General features: G+C 35.6%; 4 protein-coding genes across 7 annotated transcripts; 2 read left to right on the top strand and 2 right to left on the bottom strand.

The window, feature by feature from the left end:
• Window positions 1-365: 365 nt before the first annotated feature.
• On the top strand, window positions 366-5,632 carry LOC105670672 (uncharacterized). The gene is made up of 10 exons (XM_067358564.1): window positions 366-722; window positions 825-1,507; window positions 1,578-1,690; window positions 1,773-3,654; window positions 3,724-3,854; window positions 3,935-4,027; window positions 4,120-4,209; window positions 4,368-4,447; window positions 4,793-4,951; window positions 5,040-5,632. The coding sequence occupies exons 1-10, from the start codon at window positions 699-701 to the stop codon at window positions 5,148-5,150; spliced, it is 3,366 nt and encodes a 1,121-aa protein (XP_067214665.1). The 5' UTR covers window positions 366-698; the 3' UTR covers window positions 5,151-5,632.
• Window positions 4,980-13,021, bottom strand: LOC105671043 (phosphoribosylformylglycinamidine synthase-like). 2 transcript variants are annotated; one of them, XM_012364893.2, is made up of 10 exons: window positions 12,881-13,021; window positions 10,970-11,248; window positions 10,751-10,892; window positions 10,499-10,649; window positions 9,880-10,270; window positions 9,598-9,710; window positions 9,181-9,425; window positions 8,322-9,037; window positions 6,531-8,240; window positions 4,980-6,423 (listed from the first exon to the last, which is right to left on the bottom strand). In XM_012364893.2, exons 2-10 carry the CDS (start codon window positions 11,236-11,238, stop codon window positions 6,186-6,188), a joined length of 3,975 nt encoding a protein of 1,324 aa, XP_012220316.2. In that variant the 5' UTR covers window positions 11,239-11,248; window positions 12,881-13,021; the 3' UTR covers window positions 4,980-6,185. The 2 variants fall into 2 exon arrangements, with proteins under 2 accessions (XP_012220316.2, XP_067214659.1); XM_067358558.1 differs by lacking the exon at window positions 12,881-13,021 and having other exon boundaries at window positions 10,970-11,456.
• Window positions 12,981-14,724, top strand: ClpP (Caseinolytic protease proteolytic subunit). 2 transcript variants are annotated; one of them, XM_012364892.2, is made up of 5 exons: window positions 12,981-13,064; window positions 13,638-13,697; window positions 13,807-13,941; window positions 14,006-14,396; window positions 14,471-14,724. In XM_012364892.2, exons 2-5 carry the CDS (start codon window positions 13,662-13,664, stop codon window positions 14,623-14,625), a joined length of 717 nt encoding a protein of 238 aa, XP_012220315.1. In that variant the 5' UTR covers window positions 12,981-13,064; window positions 13,638-13,661; the 3' UTR covers window positions 14,626-14,724. The 2 variants fall into 2 exon arrangements, with proteins under 2 accessions (XP_012220315.1, XP_067214816.1); XM_067358715.1 differs by lacking the exon at window positions 12,981-13,064 and having other exon boundaries at window positions 13,259-13,697.
• Window positions 14,676-17,830, bottom strand: lft (lowfat). Of its 2 annotated transcripts, none has more exons than XM_012364891.2 (4): window positions 17,247-17,830; window positions 16,650-16,832; window positions 16,215-16,561; window positions 14,676-16,138 (listed from the first exon to the last, which is right to left on the bottom strand). In XM_012364891.2, exons 2-4 carry the CDS (start codon window positions 16,804-16,806, stop codon window positions 15,734-15,736), a joined length of 909 nt encoding a protein of 302 aa, XP_012220314.1. In that variant the 5' UTR covers window positions 16,807-16,832; window positions 17,247-17,830; the 3' UTR covers window positions 14,676-15,733. The 2 variants fall into 2 exon arrangements, with proteins under 2 accessions (XP_012220314.1, XP_067214808.1); XM_067358707.1 differs by having other exon boundaries at window positions 17,110-17,247.
• Window positions 17,831-19,203: the final 1,373 nt, after the last annotated feature.

The following is a 19,203-nucleotide window of genomic DNA, read 5'->3' as shown; positions in this document are numbered from 1 at the left end:
TTGTCTTGACAGATAGCAAAAGAAACTAGTAAAATCTAATAACTCGCAATAACTCTTTCCGAAAAATGGGACGCAACGCATTTTTTCGTTCGAGCTTCTTATTCGAGTTTTGCATCCAAGTTCAGTGTGTACATGATCCGAGTTCTAGTAACTGTCCCTCGGTCCGAGATCTCGGACCGAGTTCTAGCATCGTGGACACAAGGCTTTACTTACCTATTTCGGGCATGCGCACATTTTATTTGAATTGTACGTATTATTTAAATTACCTATATAACGGTCAAATAAACATAAATGTTGCCAATTTTTTTTATTTTTAACAATAATCAAAATATGAACAACTTGTACACGTTATCAACTTTTATATTCTTCTAAATGATATAATAATAAATATTACAAGAATGTCAACACAGATTATGTCGATTTACGTGTCGGTTATAAAATTTGACGTATAGAAAATCGGATGCGTACTTGGAACCAATCAGTACATTCGAAACAATCCGAAACGCCACAAGTTGTTGATCATACTTGATCTTATCCTAACTGCGTGTGTATAAACATTGGAAGAGAAAAACGAAGAAACTCAATCGTATTTATATCACTGCATTGTTACAACTGGTTGCAATTTCTTTTCATTTTTCACAACTCTTCCAAATAAAATTATCAAACAAAATTGTATCATAAAAATCACCATAACCACCATGGACAAGTGCGTTCAGGCTGAGGTATGTATATATTCAAGTAATAAAAAAAATGTAATAATTTATGTTATTTGAGAATTATCGTAACTGTATAAATCTGAATTACATGTTTAACTTTTATCGTAGGTTACGTTTCAGGATTTTGAGGTAGACGAACGATTCAAAAAACTGCAGCTCTCTTTAAAATTGGCTCGACTAAGAAATCAGTGCAACAAGAATGTAGATCAGAAGCTATTCTCTGGTCCAACTTGGTCCAACATCTCTAGCATTAATGGGGATAGTACCAATGTCAGTTATTTGAATTCACCATGCTGGATAAATTCACCTTTGAATCCTACAATGTCACATGCTCCTTCGATGAAGAGCGAGATTTTAACTTCCAGTAATAATCTCAGAAACATACTTTTGAAAAAAAAGCATTACAATACTAATAATAGAAAAATAATGGCTACATCCAGTGTGAAACAGTGCGATGTTAACCAAGATAAATTTGATCAATTTGTTATGCCACCTCCAGTAGGAAGTAAAATTTATCGCACAGATGGGAAAAACCAAGACAGAGTTCATATGTTGTCAAATGATAAAAAAGCAGCATCAACTGTGTTTGATGGTTTTGTACAGTTTTCCCCATCAAATATGCTTTCTGCGAAGAACAGCTGTATATCCACTAATACTAACAAAAACTATCCACAATCTTATGTTGCATCACAGATTTCTGTCGATAAAATACAGAAAGTTAGAGTTTTTTCAAGATGGAAAGTTATATTTAACGATCAATATGAATTAATAATCAAAGGAACGTTAGAATGGTAAGTACAAAATGTACGTTGTAGACATCATTAATTTATTTAAATATTAACATTTATTTATCTTTAATAGTGGAAAACTTGTACATAGCAAACCGATTGTAAGAAGATACACTGCAACATGTATTGAATCCAAATTTAAACACAAATATAATCTAAAAGGAAATATTGTCGATGAAACAAATGGTATTTAAGAGTAAAATCCATTTTATCAATTTGATATATTACTTATTTTATTAATTTTACATTACTTGTCACTCTCACGCAGAATTGCCGGATTATGTACACAACAAATTTTACAATGGATTTCCTGATGACTGGGAGAATGTTTATTTGATATGGAAAACCTATATTAGCCAGGGATGTCCAATAAAATTTCGTTGGCCCACTCCTATTACTGATAGTGATGACGACTTAAAAAGTGAAATGACAGATTTGACCTACGCTTGCGTGAGTAATGGTAGAACTGTTTTCAAAATGAAGTCTTACAGATCAACTGAACACAACCAGTCTGAATATTTGAGCAATAAATCTCCAAAGGAGAAAAAAATACATCATAATCGTTCTGCAAACAATTCTCAAAGATGCAAGACAAATACTTCGTTTGCAAAGCCCTTTATTCCTAATTCAGAAGATAATACAGCACCTATTGCACAAACGAGGAATGTAAACTTAGCACACGACGAAGATAATGAACAGCGTTTTAAATCGAATGCAAATACATCGTACTCTTTCAGGGAAATGGCCAAATTAATAGATCCAGACGAATACATTCAGGAGGATAAGCTGAATGTTATTATTAACAATTTGGTGGATAAGAATTGTCCTGAGACATATATTGATAACGTTGTCCAAGTATTAGATCGTCTGAATTACATAGTGTCTTACACACTGCCTTCAGAACGTAGTTATGACTCGATAGTTGTTACGAATCAGGATACTTCCAAGTCGGCACCGATCCCGCAACAGCAGATTACCATGCACAATAACAAACGTGTAGATACTAATAATACTCAAAACCGAGCGACGGAACAGAAAAGCTATGCACATTCTACCGACCCGGGATACGAAAGTATAAAAAATGATTTTATCACCACCCATCAGTCGAATCCAGCTGTAACTGTTGAGCCGGAGCAGAACGATAACAGAGATTCAGATAAATTGGAGAGCGAAATTTACGCGGGCATACCAAAAATATCGGTCGAACAAGTTTTAAGACACAGAGAAAAAATGCACAAGCGTCCAGCGAGAAAGAAAATAGTTCCTCAGCAGAATGCTGAACAGCACAATGCGAGATTTCGGTCGCATTGTGCTGTCGATTCGCCGCACACTGAACCTGTTCAAACAATTTCAATCACGAATGCTAAGGAAACTTTACTTACCGAATTTTACAGCACGTCTGATGAAGCAACGGACATGGGAAGACGCCACAAAGTTGTGCATCAAAGACCGCACGAAGCAACTTTTTCTATCAATCCGAAAGTACTGAAGAACAATATAGGTGTACATGAAGCAGCGAAGCCTCCGCAACAGCAGGCACATTCGCGAATTATTTCTAATGTCGATAGCAAAGTGATTACTGTAGATACAAACACGCAGGAAGCAAATAAAAGTACAAAGTCAAATATTTATTTAAACAAAGATATTGTGATTAATGATGAAAGTAATAACAATGTTTCCGAAAAGCCTCGAAGACTGCATATAGAATTCATCAGACAACCGGAAAGCGAGATTGTAACGAAGAGATCAAAACCTATCATAACCAATTCGATACCGGTGAAGCTGAATTTGAAAATAAGTAACACGAGTTTAAATAACGCACAATTGCATTATTCAGACATGATTGTCGAGGAGGACAAGCAGCGTGCGAATACCCGGTCGACGAATAAAGTTTACACGAAGGAACCCGTATTTACCACGAAATCTGTGATTATTAAAAATGATTCTAAAATGACAGATGATAATAAAAAGGAGGCTCATCCCAGTAAGAAAGATTCGACGAAATCGATGATGAGTCCAGCAATTGAACAATCTAACAGCGATAAACGTAAAAATCATTCTAAAGTGTTGATCGCGTGGATACCAAAAGTAGTGCACTATGCGAAATCCTCGTATAAATTAGGGCTGATTTTCCAAGGCAAATTACTCAAGTAAGTTGTCTTGAACAATTTTATTGACAATTGTGACGATGTTAAATTAATTTTTTTTTCTATTTATAGCGAGACTGGTTATGTCATCAATAGACATTTCACGACGGATGTTATACTGAAAAGATTATCGGAAACGTTGATCGAAACCGTAAATCATGAATTCTACGAACTTCGCGGACATTTGAATGACAATAAACATAGTAAAGTATCTAAAATCTGATAAAAATATGGTGCGCTTTATGACAAATCTATTCAATTAACAATTTCATTTTGCACTTAGATATTTCCAAGAAGCTTGCAATGCAATGTCGCAACGGATGTCCCGCGAATATCAAACAGTTCTGCCTAACTTGGGAAACTTTGCAAAACGATAGTAATGTATTTTCTTGAAATATATCTTACTCTGAATAGAAATCATTTTATATGTATATAATATGTATATAAAATGTATATAAAATTTTGAAGACAATCTTCATGATGCGTCGGTGGACTCATTGAAGGCGCTTGTTAGTTCGAGAGGACGTAAGATCGTGCCACCATTGTGCTACTGGGAAGGTGAGTAAATAATACAAACTATTGGGTTGTATAATAAGTAACTTTGGAATTTTTTTCCAATAGAAAACCTATTAAAAAATCCGAAATTACACAGCCCAATAGATTTTTGCGTACACTGGAAAAAATTGCTATCTACTTACATTTTTTTTTATATATAGGTGAACGTATAAGTATGAAAGATAACAATCCAGTCTATAACCCGGGCAATTTAACTTTGTTCAGCTCGAACGAAGCATTGGTAAGTCGTTATAATTACTGAATATCTTCATTATTAATGGCTTTATAACATTCGCGTATTAACGCAATTGTTTTTTTATTTTGTAAAATATTAAAAAAAAAAAACCCAGAAAGTCAATTCAAAAAGTGTATAAAAAGTGCAAGTATACTTAATAAGTAGAAACTGTTATTCAAATTCGATGAGGATTCTAATACAAATAGAAAGCAAATAGTTTTGACTATATGTCTCTAAAATAGATATAATAATATTATATTTTTCCACTCTAAATATTAGCAAAAAATTTACAAATCATGTTTTTATCGACTGAAACAATTGTTACTGAAAAAATTTCCATCTTCCAACAAGTCACCGAGGGTCAAAACTGCGAGCACTACGAAGAAGCAAGACAAATCCGCAGAAAAATCCGCAGAAAAATCCGCGGTCAGTAGTAAACGACGGATAGCACAACGATTGACGTATTCATCCACCGATAGTGAAGAAGAGAAAAAAGTATCTCCGCGTAAGGTAACGTTAAAATTGATTGAAACAAAAATAAAGTTATTCTCTTTTTATTCTATCAAGAAAAACTATACATTAAATTTCTTTTTTGCAGCGTTTCCGCAACTCTCAGTCGAAACAGCATGCAGATGCGAAATCTTTGAAAAGTCAAATAAGAAAACAAATATTCTCTTTGCGAAGCAGAGCTTTACATGAAGACAATTAAATCCAAGTAATTTTCACGTTTTTGAATGTTCTTGATATTTTGTGTTCTGAATTATTTGCGTTTTAAATTTGTTCTAAATATAAAATTTATTGTTCGTATTTTATATTATCGCGCGCGAACATAGACAAAGATCTCGACATTCTTTTCCTAACGAGTTCGAAATCATAAACAAGTCACGAAGTTGTTTTGAAATTTTTACATATCATGGCAATGTAATATAGAAGTTTTTTTTTAAAAAGATGTTCTTGAATAGAACTCGTTGCAAATATTTATGAAAGATAAAGCAACAGATTTGAGATGTATTACTTTCGTATTAATTATAACAATTATATACATTGATTTGATATTGATTATATAAATTGTATGTACGAAATACTACTCCGAAATACCCTAACAAGTTATTTAAGGAATATGCATAATTTACATGTCTGAATAAAAGTTGTAAATAACTAATGCAAATACAAAATAGTTTTTTTTTTCAATTTTACATATTTTTACATAACATAATGTATTCTTAAATGAGGGTTGAATAAACGCTATTCAGAAATTTCAAGCAAATGTGACTGTATCCTAAATGATATATCGTATGGAATTTTATATATAAAGACTATTTAATATACATGCCACGTTTTTAAGAGCAGCGGTTATATCGCTAATATGATCTCCACTAATTCGGATCTTGACTATCGAGTGAATTCTAATCATCTTTGTCGACAATTAGAATAGTAGAGATGATGTACATTTACGTAAACGTGAGAAATAACTGAAGTGTTTATCTGTACGTAATATAAAAGGGAAAACTTTAGGAAGAAATAGAAAAATACCAAAAGTACCCAAAAATCAGAAATAATTATCTTGGATTTAAGAATTTTATTGCTTATTTATCTATTTATCTCATAATTTTCAGACTCTTCTTATGTTCAACTCTTGAGAATTGTATGAAAAGAGAGTTTATATAAAAAAAATATAAGCAGCGATAGAAAATTGTTATAAAATTCTTCATTAATGAATATGTTGAATTTGACAGATATCTATCTAGCTGTGCTCTTGGCACCAGGTGTATGCATTATCGAAAATTCGCTGCCACGGCGAGTCTTTAAAGTCCCATTCCACTGGCTTCCAAGGCCATTGCCACATTTGCGTGCACCTCTCAGGATGCGGCATCATCGCCAAGTGTCGCCCGTCTTTGGAGCAAACGGCTGCGATGCCATTTACACTGCCGTTTGGATTCATAGGATACGATATGGTCGAATTACCATGATCGTCCGTATATCTGCGATAGAAATAATATAAAGTAACGTAGAGTATTCTTAAAATATTTAGAACTTTATCAATATGTGTTTCATTCTTAATTTCATAAAGAGATCACGCAAAATGTACCTGATTGGTAAGCAATTGTTCCTCTTGAGAGTTTGCAAAACCTCCTCACGGAAAGTGAACCTGCCCTCTCCGTGAGCTATCCATATCCCCAGCACGCTATCCTCCATCCCTTTCAGCATGATCGAGGGTGAGCTCTCGATTCTGACAGTGCTCCACCTGCACTCGAATCTCTCCGAGAGATTGTGGTCCAAATAAATCCCTGGTCCGTTCTCAACGTCCTCGTCGCCCACCCATCCTAGCAAACTCATCAGCTGACAACCATTGCAAACTCCTAAACTGAATGTGTCCTCGCGAGCGACGAATCGTTGCAGCTGCTCGCGTAACGATGGATGGAAGAGAAAGCTAGCCGCCCATCCCTTGGCGGAACCGCAGACGTCGGCGTAGCTAAAGCCACCGGGGAAGATAACACCTCTGAAGACCTCCAGGGTGACATGGTGTTCCAGTAGATCCTGCATCGTGACGTCCCAGACGTCGAAGCCGGCTGCCAGCAGAGAAGCGGCCATCTCTCTGTCCCCGTTAATACCTTCCTCTCGTATCACCGCTACTTTGATGTGTCCCGACGGATTTTTCGGTATTGAACGAGACCTAAGGGGATCGAAACTTAGCCGATAGGCTGGAACAGTACGTTCCCACAGCCTGGTAAATTCCTCCAGAGCACAGATAACGTTCGTCTGATGGCGCTCCAGTTGGTAACTGGTCTCTTCCCACATGTTCATCGCTTCGATTACGGTGGTGTTGAGTGCGACGTTATTGTGCACCTTGATGATCACGTCCGATAACAGTCCAAGGCCTACAGACTTTCCGATGAGGAACACGGGTGCTCCATGGCGCTGGAACACTCCTATCGCTTCATCGCAGTACTTCTCATCGACCTCCAGCACCCAGCCAACCTCCTCGGTAAACAAAACATCAATGGCGGATGCAGATTTGTGAGTTATGTCGACGTTTATCCCGGATATTCCAGCGAAGCACATCTCCAGAAGACACGTGATCAGTCCACCGTCGCTAACATCGTGACCGGCGAGAACTTTGTTGTCGGCAATCAGTTGCTGCGTGGCGTCAAAGGCGCTTCTGAAAGCCTGCGCGTTCTCAACGTCCGGCACGTCGTCGCCCAATTGATTGTAGACCTGAGACAGGGCTGTTCCACCGAGCCGGCTCTTCCCGCCGGACAGATCGACGAAGAGTAAGCGACCCTGCCGTCCCGCGGCAGGAGCTTTGAGATCCGGAGTGATTACCTGGCGAACGTCGGGACACGGCGCATAGCAGGACACGACGAGAGTACCGGGTGCTTTGACGACGTCCTTGCCGATGCGCGCGGCCATGCTGAGCGAGTCCTTGCCGCCGTCGATCGCAATTCCAAGCTCCTTCATCAACGAACACATAGCCGAACAGGCTTCATAAAGCGCAGCGCCCTCGCCGGGTAGTTTCGCCGGCCACATCCAGTTGCCGCTGCATTTGACATCTCGAAGACTGGAGATTCGCGCAAACACCAGATTGCTGAGGGCCTCAGCCACCGTCATGCGAGCGCCGGCCGCTTCATTCACCAGTCCCTTAATCGGCTGTTCGCCAATGGAAGTCGCGATGCCTTCCACAGAGAAATGTGAAATGGCTATCACGGCGACGTCCGCCAGAGGCGTGTGCAGTGGACCGACACATTGCTGCTGGGCTACTAAGCCCGTCACGCAACGGTCTACCTTGTTTGTTAAGTATCTGTATATGACAATCAATTTGATAATCAATAAAGTTTTATTATAGTCTTATAATAGAATTGATAATAATAAAACACAATACCGTTTGCTAGCTACTGAAGGCAGTCGAAGAACTCTGTCTAAAGCGCTAGGCACGGTCAATCCATCGGGCAGGCTCATCGGGAATCTCGGCGGCGACACCTTCTGCAGATTGAAGACCTTGCGAGGCATTTTCCCAAGAATAACATCCAATTCCAGATTCACCGGATGCTTGCTACTATCCAAGTTTTTATCTTCGTAATTAAGATACTTCGAGGCATCGCAGCTTTCCTCCTCGGAAACAATAATTTTTCCATTTCCGGTAACAGTGCCGACAAAATTGATCGGACACTTCTCACGCGCAGCGATTCTCCTCAACAGACCGTCGTCCTCCGGTTTGCACAAGATCGCGTCGCTTTCTTGATACTCCGCGCCCCAAAGTTCCATCGTGCTGATACTAGGATCACCGAGGTCAAAGTTTCTTGTGAAGATCACGGCACCGGCGGGTTCCACCAGTTCCTTGAGGACATTGCCGTTACCACCGGCACCCTGATCGTGAATACTGAGAATTGGATTGCCGTTGCCCATCTCCGCGCACGCACGCACCAAGCGGTTCAATTTTTGCTCCATCTCGGGATCGCCACGTTGCACAGCACCGAAATCCAGTTCGGCACTGTTATCGCCTTGTACCTCCACGCTGCTCGCCGAACCGCCACCCACGCCGATTCGATAGACTGGCCCGCCGATCTTGACTACTTTCATACCTCGTTCTGCTGGAACCTGAACAAGAATTATCGCATGTATGTAATATCCGAATCACGGTGCAAGTAAAAAGTTTTTTTTTTTAGTAGTATTATACTCTGAAAAATCAACTATTGTAAAAACTATTTACAATACCGCGAAAAATAAACTTAGAACCTTACTTTATTAGCAAAATTCGCATCCATGGTTCCTAATCCTCCACTGAACATTATGGGCTTGATCCATTCTCGTCTGACTCCTGCGTTATCCGTTGCTCCGTAAGAGCGTACAAAACCGGACACAACTGGCTCTCCAAATTTGTTTCCATAGTCGGATGCACCGTTGCTAGCTTCAATTATGATTTCTAACGGCGATGCCATGTTGTTGGGATAAATTGCATCCTTTTCTTCCCATAGTAAATCGTAGTCTGCAAAAGATAAACAGTGTATTGAGAATGATCCGATATTGATGTTTAGACGTTGGTGGTTTATTTACTAGGCAAAATATCTGAACCGATAGCTGCAACCATTTATTCACAATATAGATAAACACTATAATTTTAACAAAACTTAATCAAGAAAAATAAAGATTTAACGTACCTGGAATGTGGAGATTGCCAACACTGTAACCTGCAGTGCCTGCTATATAATTTCCTCCTCTACCAATACCTTGAATATCCCTCAGTCGACCTCCAGTGCCAGTTGTAGCACCACTGTTATAACATTAATTCATATTTAAAACATATATCAAATCAAATATAGCAGTAAATCATTAATCATTCATGAAACAAATTAAATCGGTATACAAACAATCTAAAATATGTAACATTGATTCTTTAATTTGATTTTACCTACTCATTATATAATATTACCTAGATTTACCTAAAAGGTGCCACACCAGTTGGAAAGTTATGTGTCTCCGCTGTAAAAATGAGATGCTGTTTGACATCGTCTAGATGAAAATTGCTGCATTTGTCAGTTTTTATAGGACGCAGGACGGAGACTTGAAATCCTTCTATGGCGCTGCTGTTATCGCTGAATTTAATCACATTGTTCGGATTTGAATAATTTTGCGTGTCTATGACCATATCGATCAAGGATTGTTTTTCCTCTTTGCCATCCAAAACGATGCGCCCTTTAAAGAACCAATGACGGCTATGTTCACTATTAGATTGCGCTAAATCGAAACATTCCACACTAGTTGGATTGCGTTTCAACTTCCGGAGAAATAATTCTGTATAAAAATCTAAATCCCAATCGTCAAATGCCAAACCTGCAAAACAAGATCGTATAATAAAGAAATTAGATAATGTAAAAAAATTAAATTATTTAAAATAATGAAAACATAGATTTATTAACAGGAAAAACAAGCTAAGATAATCCAAACTATACAATTTTATCTATATTTCAAATATCTATTTTTAATTGAAAAAGATCTAAGCTTACAGCTATGTATTGCTATTTACTCAATTGTTTATATCTGCTATGTATTACTACTTACCCAATTTCGTATTAACTTCTTCTAAAGCTTGCCTGCCTTTATTAATTACATCAACTTCGAACCATTTCTCTGGCCTGAAGCCATGATCAAACGTTTCGATGGGTTTTACGTATCTACATTCCGTCATCCGATCTCCCAGTACATCTACAATCTATAAAACAAGTGTCTTTTTAAATAAACTGGATTATACAATAATAGTAGTTTTAGCTTTCAAAAAATATTGATTTTTAAATATAAGGAATGTGTACATACAGCATTCTCTACTTTTTTATCAAACGTTCCTTTATGCTTGATGCGATATCTAATAGCCGCTTCTATCCTTGTTACTTTATTCAATTTGACAGATTTACATATGGAAACTGCGTTACTAGAAAATGCTGTCGAGAAATTCAATCTATAACAACAGAAAGTTATTTTATACGAAGCATAAAACCAAAGTTATAAATATGATCATTAAATATAAATCTTTACCTGGGTCCAATTTCAATAACAATAGCATGATTTTCAGTTTTATTGAACACACTGTCACATCGCAAACATTCTCGCTCGAAGGGAGGTGCCAAGATCCACTTCAATATTCGGACTTCCTCTTCCTGAAGCGGCTCGGTTGTTTCCACATAGTAACATAGCTCGGTCTCAAGATCCGTCACCGATGCCTCGATTTGCGACACTTTGTGCAGTTTGCTTTTCAGCTGGCCCGTCTTTAATCCAGGTGCCTTGTAAAACTTCAGGATACCCATCTTTAACAATCTATAAGAACGACCGAGATGTTAATGAAGTAGATGGCGAGCAGTGACCATCTGAGATTAAAAACATCGAGCTGTGATAGCTTTATCGATATCGTGGACCACTCAGCGAGCTGAAATTTTTTCCGTTCTGGATTGCGGGAGGTCGATGCAACAGGCGGCTAACTGATGAAATCATGTGAAGCAATTGACTTGCCTAATTCAATTCAAACCAATTCAATGTCCATGAAGTATATAGTGCGCATTATCTCAGAGCTATAGTCATTTTTGAGTTCCTTGAAATCCTTCGTCTAATTTGAATCTGATTTTTTCCAAAGAATCATAATCTACTTTTTAATTCTTAATATTAATTATAGTCATAATTATTTTTTTAATAGAATTTAATTTAAAATTATATAAACATGAGATTTAATTTGTATTCTTAAAATTTAATTTGTCAAAGATTTTTAATTTTTAATGTCAATCAAGAGATGAAATGGCATCTGGTATTTCACGGTCAAATATATTTAGAAAAATTACATATATTTATTACTTTTCATAAGAAAATTTTAGGCAAATTCTTAAGTTTTATATTGAAAATTGAAAATTTAGAACATTCAAGTTTTTGCTTTGACAAAAAACTGTAAGAAAAGATAGAAATGCATTAATTTTTTCACAGCATACAAAATATATTCAAAGATTTTAAGAATTGTTCAAGAATCAAGGGATTTTACGTTTTAAAAGTATTTCAAAATCGTAGGAATATTTAAATGTAATGATGAAAAGGTCATTTAATGCTATCATTTGTTTGTCGCCTTATGACGTTGAAAGACAAACTGCTTTACGTGATATCAATGTTGTAATTGCTTCATCGATGTTGAAAGCATAATATTGGGTCATGAGGTCATCTTATGAAGTAAACTTCAATTACTATGCTTTTATAGTTAACTATTTATATCTATAATATCAGATTTCTTTTACAATAAATATCTTGTTTAAAATCCTAAAACTATACACTAAATATTATTTGTTTGATTAATTTTATTTTTTTTATAATTCTTACTGTAATAAACATTTTGAGTTTTTTATAATAGCAAACAAAATTTTATAATTTGTAGAACAAAATTATTAAAACTGAATTTTTTCCACACATTTATGTATCCTAAACATAAAAAATATTTATTAAAGTTCTTAATTTGTTACAGTATGTTGGCATATGCTTGCATACCGCATATTATAAAAACAAAAGTAAAACTTATGTAAACGTTTTTGTAAACATATACAAGAATACATATAATTTGCATATATTTAGTTTTTATTGTTCATTGTCAGAAATCTAGTTAAACAAACAATTTTTATGTCAGAACTTTGAATAATCATCTTTCTCAATCCAACCATATTAACCTTATAAAATTTGATTTTTAAAACTTTTACAGTGAAAGGCAACAATTTTAATCTTTATTTTGTATGTGTTAGAAAGATGTATTATTCACCACATTATACAAAATATGTGATAAATTTTATCAAAATTATTGAAGATCCTTCTATTTATCTCATTTTTTTCGAATAACATACTATATGTTTTAACCGCTAAAATGCGTATCTTAATACACCAAATATTGGGTACATGAATTAAAAAATTAATAATTATACTTACTTTATATGTTCGTAACGTCGTTTTTTTACGTTTTAACTTTTTATTCAACTTGAGAAGTCTTTTATATGTTGTTTCAATATAACCTTATCAAAATTATTCAACTTCGCAATTTTTAGGATAGTCATATTCCGATAAACGTGACGTGGAGACATTTTTTCACAGGTTTTAATGAAATTTTATCTACGTATGTATCTTAATGTGTAGAATAAGGATATAATAATCAAAATTGTAGCTGGATACTGTAGAAAGAATAACAATTCGTTAAAAAATGATTTTTTAAGGTTAAGAAATCTGTCATATCTTCGTTCTGTTTGGCCGTTCATATGTATTTTCAATCGTCAATGCATAGTTTGATACAGGCTTTAGATTCTAGGGAATTTAATTGATAAATTTTGGCAAAAATTTGTGAATTTGACAAAAATTGTCAAAAAATCCAATGAAAAAGCACGATTGGAAGATTGGAACGTTGAATATAACCTATACAAAACGAATAATTAAGAGTATTTATTAATGAGAAAAAAACAAATTAATGAACAAGAGAAAGTTTCTTCTTCTTGCATTCTAATGTGTATTGTCTCCTCATGAATTTACATACAATTTTGTTTAACATTTAATGTATGGAGTATAGGTTATATTTGATATCATGCTTTTTATATTATTTAAATATTAGTTATAAGTTATAAGCTATTTGGTTTAAAAAATACTGTGATTGCCATTACATCTTTATATTTACTGAAACCATTCTTTTTATAAATAGTTATTGCATATTCCACATACAAAAATGTTGCGAAAAATGAGCAGCTTACTACAAATCACTGTAAGTATCATATTTATATAAAGAAATTTTTAATCAAATTTCTAAATAAATTGTGCTGAATTTATTTTATATAAAGATTATTAATATGATAATTTTTTTTTTGTAATAGGCTCAGGGATACAAAATGTGTAACAGACACTTAAATTTTGTACCTATTGTAGTGGAACAGAGTGGACGTGGTGAGCGTGCATATGATATTTATTCACGTCTTCTAAAGGAGAGGATTATTTGTCTTATGGGTCCGGTATGATATAATTTTTGGAACTAGGAATATTAATGTAGAATTTTTTAAAATAATTTTTTTATAGATTACAGATGATGTTTCTTCCGCAGTAGTTGCTCAACTTCTTTTTCTGCAGTCAGAAAGTAGTAAGAATCCCATTCACTTGTACATTAACTCACCTGGTGGCAGTGTAACAGCAGGACTTGGTATATACGACACTATGCAATATGTTCTTCCTCCTGTCTCTACATGGTGTGTTGGCCAAGCATGTTCTATGGCCAGTCTACTTTTGGCAGCTGGAACCAAAGGCATGCGCCACTCTTTACCTAATGCTAGAATTATGACTCATCAACCATCAGGAGGTGTACAAGGACAAGCTACGGATATTCAAATACAAGCCTTAGAAATTCTTAAATTAAAAAAACAAATCAATGAGTTATATGTGAAACACACTGAACAGGATTTAGAAAATATAGGTATGTGTTAATATTTTCTCTGAAATTTGCAGTGAAATATATCCATATTTAATAAAATAATCATATTTTTATAGAAAAGATTATGGAGAGAGATAATTTTATGAGTCCAGCAGAAGCTAAAGAGTTTGGAATAATAGACAAAATATTAGCTCATCCTATGCAAGAAGAAACTGCGAAAGCAGCAATAGAGAAATCGGATAATGTGGCAGCAAAGCCTGTTACTGCATAGGATGAGTATACAGGTACTATTTTATGTTGTAATAAATGCATTAAAAGAAATTGTGTTTATCAATGTTTAATAATAATAATAAACTATTTATAAAACAAATTATAAACTATATCCTATTCAACTGTGCTCGAAAGTAGTACATTCGCCCTTTCTCTCAAATCGGTGTATATAAAATATACTAACTTATAACAGCAGTATGAATATCGAGATAATATAATCACCTTACTCTTTTTCTGTGTATTAATATCTTCAGAACTAGAGCAGAAGCACAGTGTGTTGCTAAAAGCAACTGTCTAACTTGCGATATATGAAAAACCTATTTACCCTAAAGTGTACTATCATGTGTTAAAAGTTCGCCTCTGTTCAAGTTTCATAGCCCAATTGTAATTACGCATGTTGTTTACAATTTACAGATTTGTTTCAACAATTTTTATACATCAGTAGAAGTCAATGTATTACGTTTCGTTTAAATTTACCCTGTTTATATAACCATTATCTTACGATTTTACCTTAAAATTCTCTCTTGGCAATTTATGTTATTACGAATATCCATACACACACGCTAATTTTATAATATATTAATTTAAAAAAATTCCAAATTATTGCATTTGCAAATTATTGCAAAATTGCATCTACTTGACTTTGCCCGATCGTACTTTAACAACAATCAAGAGTTAACAAAAATTATACGAGATATAGATAATGGAAGACAAAGCCTTGTATCCCAAAATATATACATGATTAAGTAGATTCAATATGTAAATGCGAGCATTTTTTGTAGCGCGTAGTATATCTTTATAACTCTTGAAGGTGGATGGTAGAGTTGTATACTCAGTGCTCTTATACATAATATATCAAAATATCCCATTTAAGATCTATTATCACCAGAAAGCTTTATAAAGAAAAACTCTATAAAGAGATATGCTTTATAAAAAGGACGGAATAATTCTTGTCATTAAGCCTTAAAAAGAATTAAGTAAAATTGTTCATAAAAATCGATCCTCATAAAAAAATATCTCAGGAAGCTATTTTTTCAAAACTATTACCATCCTTCGCGAGAAAGACCAGTCTTGTGCGTTGTTTGTTTCAATGACATTCACGTCAGAATTTATTGCGGACAGACCTGCGCGTGTGCAAGCATTAGTATGTCTTTCTTTTCTTTTGGAAATCTAAGTTCTCGTCCCGCTAATCGGGCAGTCTCAAGTTCACGCTCAGCTAAGGCCAATTCCATTGCCACGACCCCGCCGCCACTCTCGTGCTCCCTAGCCACCCAGTCTAATGCCATTTGACTGCGCATATCATCGTCTAACGCGCGATGACTATAATGCGCGACTACTTCCTGCCTGCTGCACTGTCTCTCTCTCATGGCTTTCAAAGAGCCATTCCAATGAAGCAATTGAAAGACTGTCATTAATTCTTGAAATTCCAACATTGTTCTTCCACGATTGCACTCCAACATAAAACGGAATGCACCTATTCCTGTGTTTGGATCCTCTTTCTCGTCGCCACTCCCCTGAAAAAAACATGTGTGTGTTGTGAACAAATATCTTTAATTTAATATAATAAATAACTTTTCGTATTTTATTTACTTGTGCTTGGCTTCCAACTCCGTTTGATGTCGCTGAAGGCTTCGCAAAACTTGCCCTCGCCTCCGCAACAGCTTTCTCGATAAAGTCATCAGTAATTTTTCTCGATGGATGCTCATTGAATACAGAATTCATCAGTGCAATTTTTGCAGCCGATCTGCGCGCTTCCGCCTTAGTGGGGCAATTCTGAAAACTTCCAAAACAGGATCCACCAGGAAGTGTTACGTAACAAACATAAGGCGGGTTAGCGCCAGGGACAGACTCATAAATAACTAGTGCACCGTTTCTCAATTCTGCTCCTCTCGCTTGTTTCATCTGCCAAAATTCTTGCAATGCTTCCACAACATTTACTACACATAAAAAGTAAAAAAATATGATGTAGAATTACATAAAATTATGAATGTGCTCATAAAATTAAAACGGAAAATTTTATTATACCTCTGCCATAGCCTTGACTGTGCTTTGCGAAACTATTAACAACTGCGTCCACAGCTTCTCTCAAAACTTGTTTAGCACGGGCATCCACCAGTCCACCTGTGACCCCCATGTTTTCAGGAACACGAGATTTTGTCTTAACTGGCATCATGCCCTGCATTACTCAAAAATTTGCATACATTTACTCTGAAAATATACAGAACTTACATTAGTCAAAAACTTAGATCTATTTATAATATATCCAAAAGTATATAAAGCATTCTTTTAAAATTATTTATAATTTTTAAATTAACGGTAAAAACAGCTTCCACAGCAGCATATATTTTTTTATTTCAAATTTTTTGATCAAAAATGCAAAATGTCGAATATACGTGCAAAAGTGGAAAACATCCTTCCCAAAGTTATAAGAACGCACTGATCGAGAGTTATTTGAATTCGTGAATAATAGAAATAGCAGAAATACATTCTATAATAAAATGCTGAGTTCCCATGACGAAGCACAACGAGCACCATTCGCTGTCACCGTTGACACTTGCACTCGCGTTCGGCGTTAAATTGGCCCGCTCGTGCCGTCGTGCACGACGCCGACGCTCTACTCACCGCAGATTCTGCGAAGACAATGCTGCGTACGCGCACCACCGTCTTCCTGGTGGACGTCTGACGTCCGACGTTCACCGCGCGACGAGCGTGTCGGATGCTGCGCGACAACGGGAGCGGTGGGTCGACGGTGGCATCGGTGGCGCGAGACGATTATCCAGGAAGCCCGGTCGCACGGCAGACCCCAGGATGCCCAGGAATTCGGTGTAAATTACTCTCCGATCGGCGCACCACCGCACCGAGCGCCGCAGGATCAAATTGCAAGCACATATAATACGTTTAATGGCCCCGGGACCGCTGACGATTTCCAGAAAACCAGGGCCGTGTAACCTGCGCGTGCACCCCGCAACACCGCCGCTCACCTCATCGATCTACGTGTTTCATTTTGTCGCCGAAGCTCGCCAATCAAGAGTTAAGCATTCACATTTTTTTCTTTTTTTCTTCTTTTTTCACAATGAGTTGGATGCCAACAATAGCACTTTTTTGAAGGAAATATATCATTTTATTCCTTTAATATATATTTTTCTTAAATATTTGTATTGTCATATATATAACATAAGCTTTATAGTAAAGAAATAAACGATTCGCGAAGAAACATGTCAAGAGATATTGATCATTTGTCTCTCGCGCTTCCGACAGGTGCACCGGTATCGAATGTCATAATATAAAATTCAGTTATATCGCATTGAAGGGATTCTTTTTGTTTCAATATGATCTCTTAGTACGGTACATTGTGCAGGTCATTAAAATAAAATTATTTTATTGCATATAGATAAAAGTTACAAAAATGACAATATAATTCAAGATATAATGTGTCATATCTCTACATCAAATATTTTAATTAATCGCTTTTGTACCTTATGTTTGATGAAATTATTTATTAAAATTGAAAAAGGGTAAAAAAAAGAAATTATATATGAAAATAAGAAAGGAATCTTATATGAAAAACAAAAAAAATGTGATAAATGTTGACTTTATCAGCTTGATTTTTGCCATTAATGTTCTCATATGCATATATTACATGCACCCAATTTAGGATATATACGCGACATTATCGGAGCAACGTGAATAATTTGTGTTCTAGATGACTGAAAATGCTTGCGAGAAGACTTGGCGACAAATGCGCCATCATATAATTACTCGTGAAACTTTAATGCACCTGTGGGTAAAACAGCACTATTTATAGTTACTGTAACCGCGGTATATTTAAAAAAAAAATCTTTTTTTAATAGAATACTATTTTTAAACATATTTTGCCTTAAAAGATATATTAAAGTAAATAATAAAAAAATTTTTATTTTATATAAACAATGCTGTGATTAATTCTTAAGGCACTTTCGTCGCTATTATTTTTAATTTTCAAATATTTATTAATCTAATATTATTTTAACATTATTTCATATCTTATACTTTACTTTTTTGATATTTTACATTTAATTATTACCATATATGTATATAAATTTAAAAAAAATTAAATATAGCTGTTTAAGTAAATAACTTTCAATCTAGCAATAAATACTTTTCAAAGAAACAAAATGACTCAACTACAAATATTTATAAAAATCTTCATATATCCTCATTGCGCACAATATTCGGTACAAGTAACCAAATAAATCGAAATTATCAAATTTATTAATATACAGAAAACATCAGCGACATGTCAAGTAACATAAGTATCCCGTTGGAATTGGGATTCGTGTGAAATGAATCCCGGCGTGCCTTCGTACGAGCAGTTAGTATATCTATGTATACCCATGGCAGGACATTGCTCGCCCTTAGAGCGTTTGCCCGCCTCGGAAGCAGGAAAAGCCCGCGCACGACCCAAGCGACGACGATTTACGCGCGCACATTTCCCGCGTGGCTAGCGGCTCCAGTGCAACCGTGTGCATAGGATCGCGCGTGTGTGAGTACCGTGGATCAGCTGAGCGCCAGCTGTGTCGTGTGTCTCGGCCAATCGGTG

Source organism: Linepithema humile, chromosome 1, assembly GCF_040581485.1.
Source record: "Linepithema humile isolate Giens D197 chromosome 1, Lhum_UNIL_v1.0, whole genome shotgun sequence".
Taxonomy (NCBI): Eukaryota; Metazoa; Arthropoda; class Insecta; order Hymenoptera; family Formicidae; genus Linepithema; species Linepithema humile.
The sequence above is the reverse complement of the archived record's forward strand: the minus strand, read 5'-3'. Positions and strand labels throughout refer to the sequence as shown.

Bases quoted from the DNA above. Each gene is read 5' to 3' on its own strand.
- ClpP (XM_012364892.2), top strand. From the start codon at position 13,662: ATGTTGCGAAAAATGAGCAGCTTACTACAAATCACT. The intron at 13,942-14,005 runs GTATGATATAAT...ATTTTTTTATAG, and splicing joins TTATTTGTCTTATGGGTCCG to ATTACAGATGATGTTTCTTC. The intron at 14,397-14,470 runs GTATGTGTTAAT...ATATTTTTATAG, and splicing joins ACAGGATTTAGAAAATATAG to AAAAGATTATGGAGAGAGAT.
- lft (XM_012364891.2), bottom strand. From the start codon at position 16,806: ATGCAGGGCATGATGCCAGTTAAGACAAAATCTCGTGTTCCTGAAAAC. The intron at 16,562-16,649 runs GTATAATAAAAT...TTTTATGTGTAG, and splicing joins CAGTCAAGGCTATGGCAGAG to TAAATGTTGTGGAAGCATTG. The intron at 16,139-16,214 runs GTAAATAAAATA...TGTTTTTTTCAG, and splicing joins GAGTTGGAAGCCAAGCACAA to GGGAGTGGCGACGAGAAAGA.
- LOC105670672 (XM_067358564.1), top strand. From the start codon at position 699: ATGGACAAGTGCGTTCAGGCTGAG. The intron at 723-824 runs GTATGTATATAT...CTTTTATCGTAG, and splicing joins ACAAGTGCGTTCAGGCTGAG to GTTACGTTTCAGGATTTTGA. The intron at 1,691-1,772 runs GTATTTAAGAGT...ACTCTCACGCAG, and splicing joins TATTGTCGATGAAACAAATG to AATTGCCGGATTATGTACAC.
- LOC105671043 (XM_012364893.2), bottom strand. From the start codon at position 11,238: ATGGGTATCCTGAAGTTTTACAAGGCACCTGGATTAAAGACGGGCCAG. The intron at 10,650-10,750 runs GTATGTACACAT...CTTGTTTTATAG, and splicing joins ATAAAAAAGTAGAGAATGCT to ATTGTAGATGTACTGGGAGA. The intron at 10,271-10,498 runs GTAAGTAGTAAT...CTTGTTTTGCAG, and splicing joins AGAAGTTAATACGAAATTGG to GTTTGGCATTTGACGATTGG.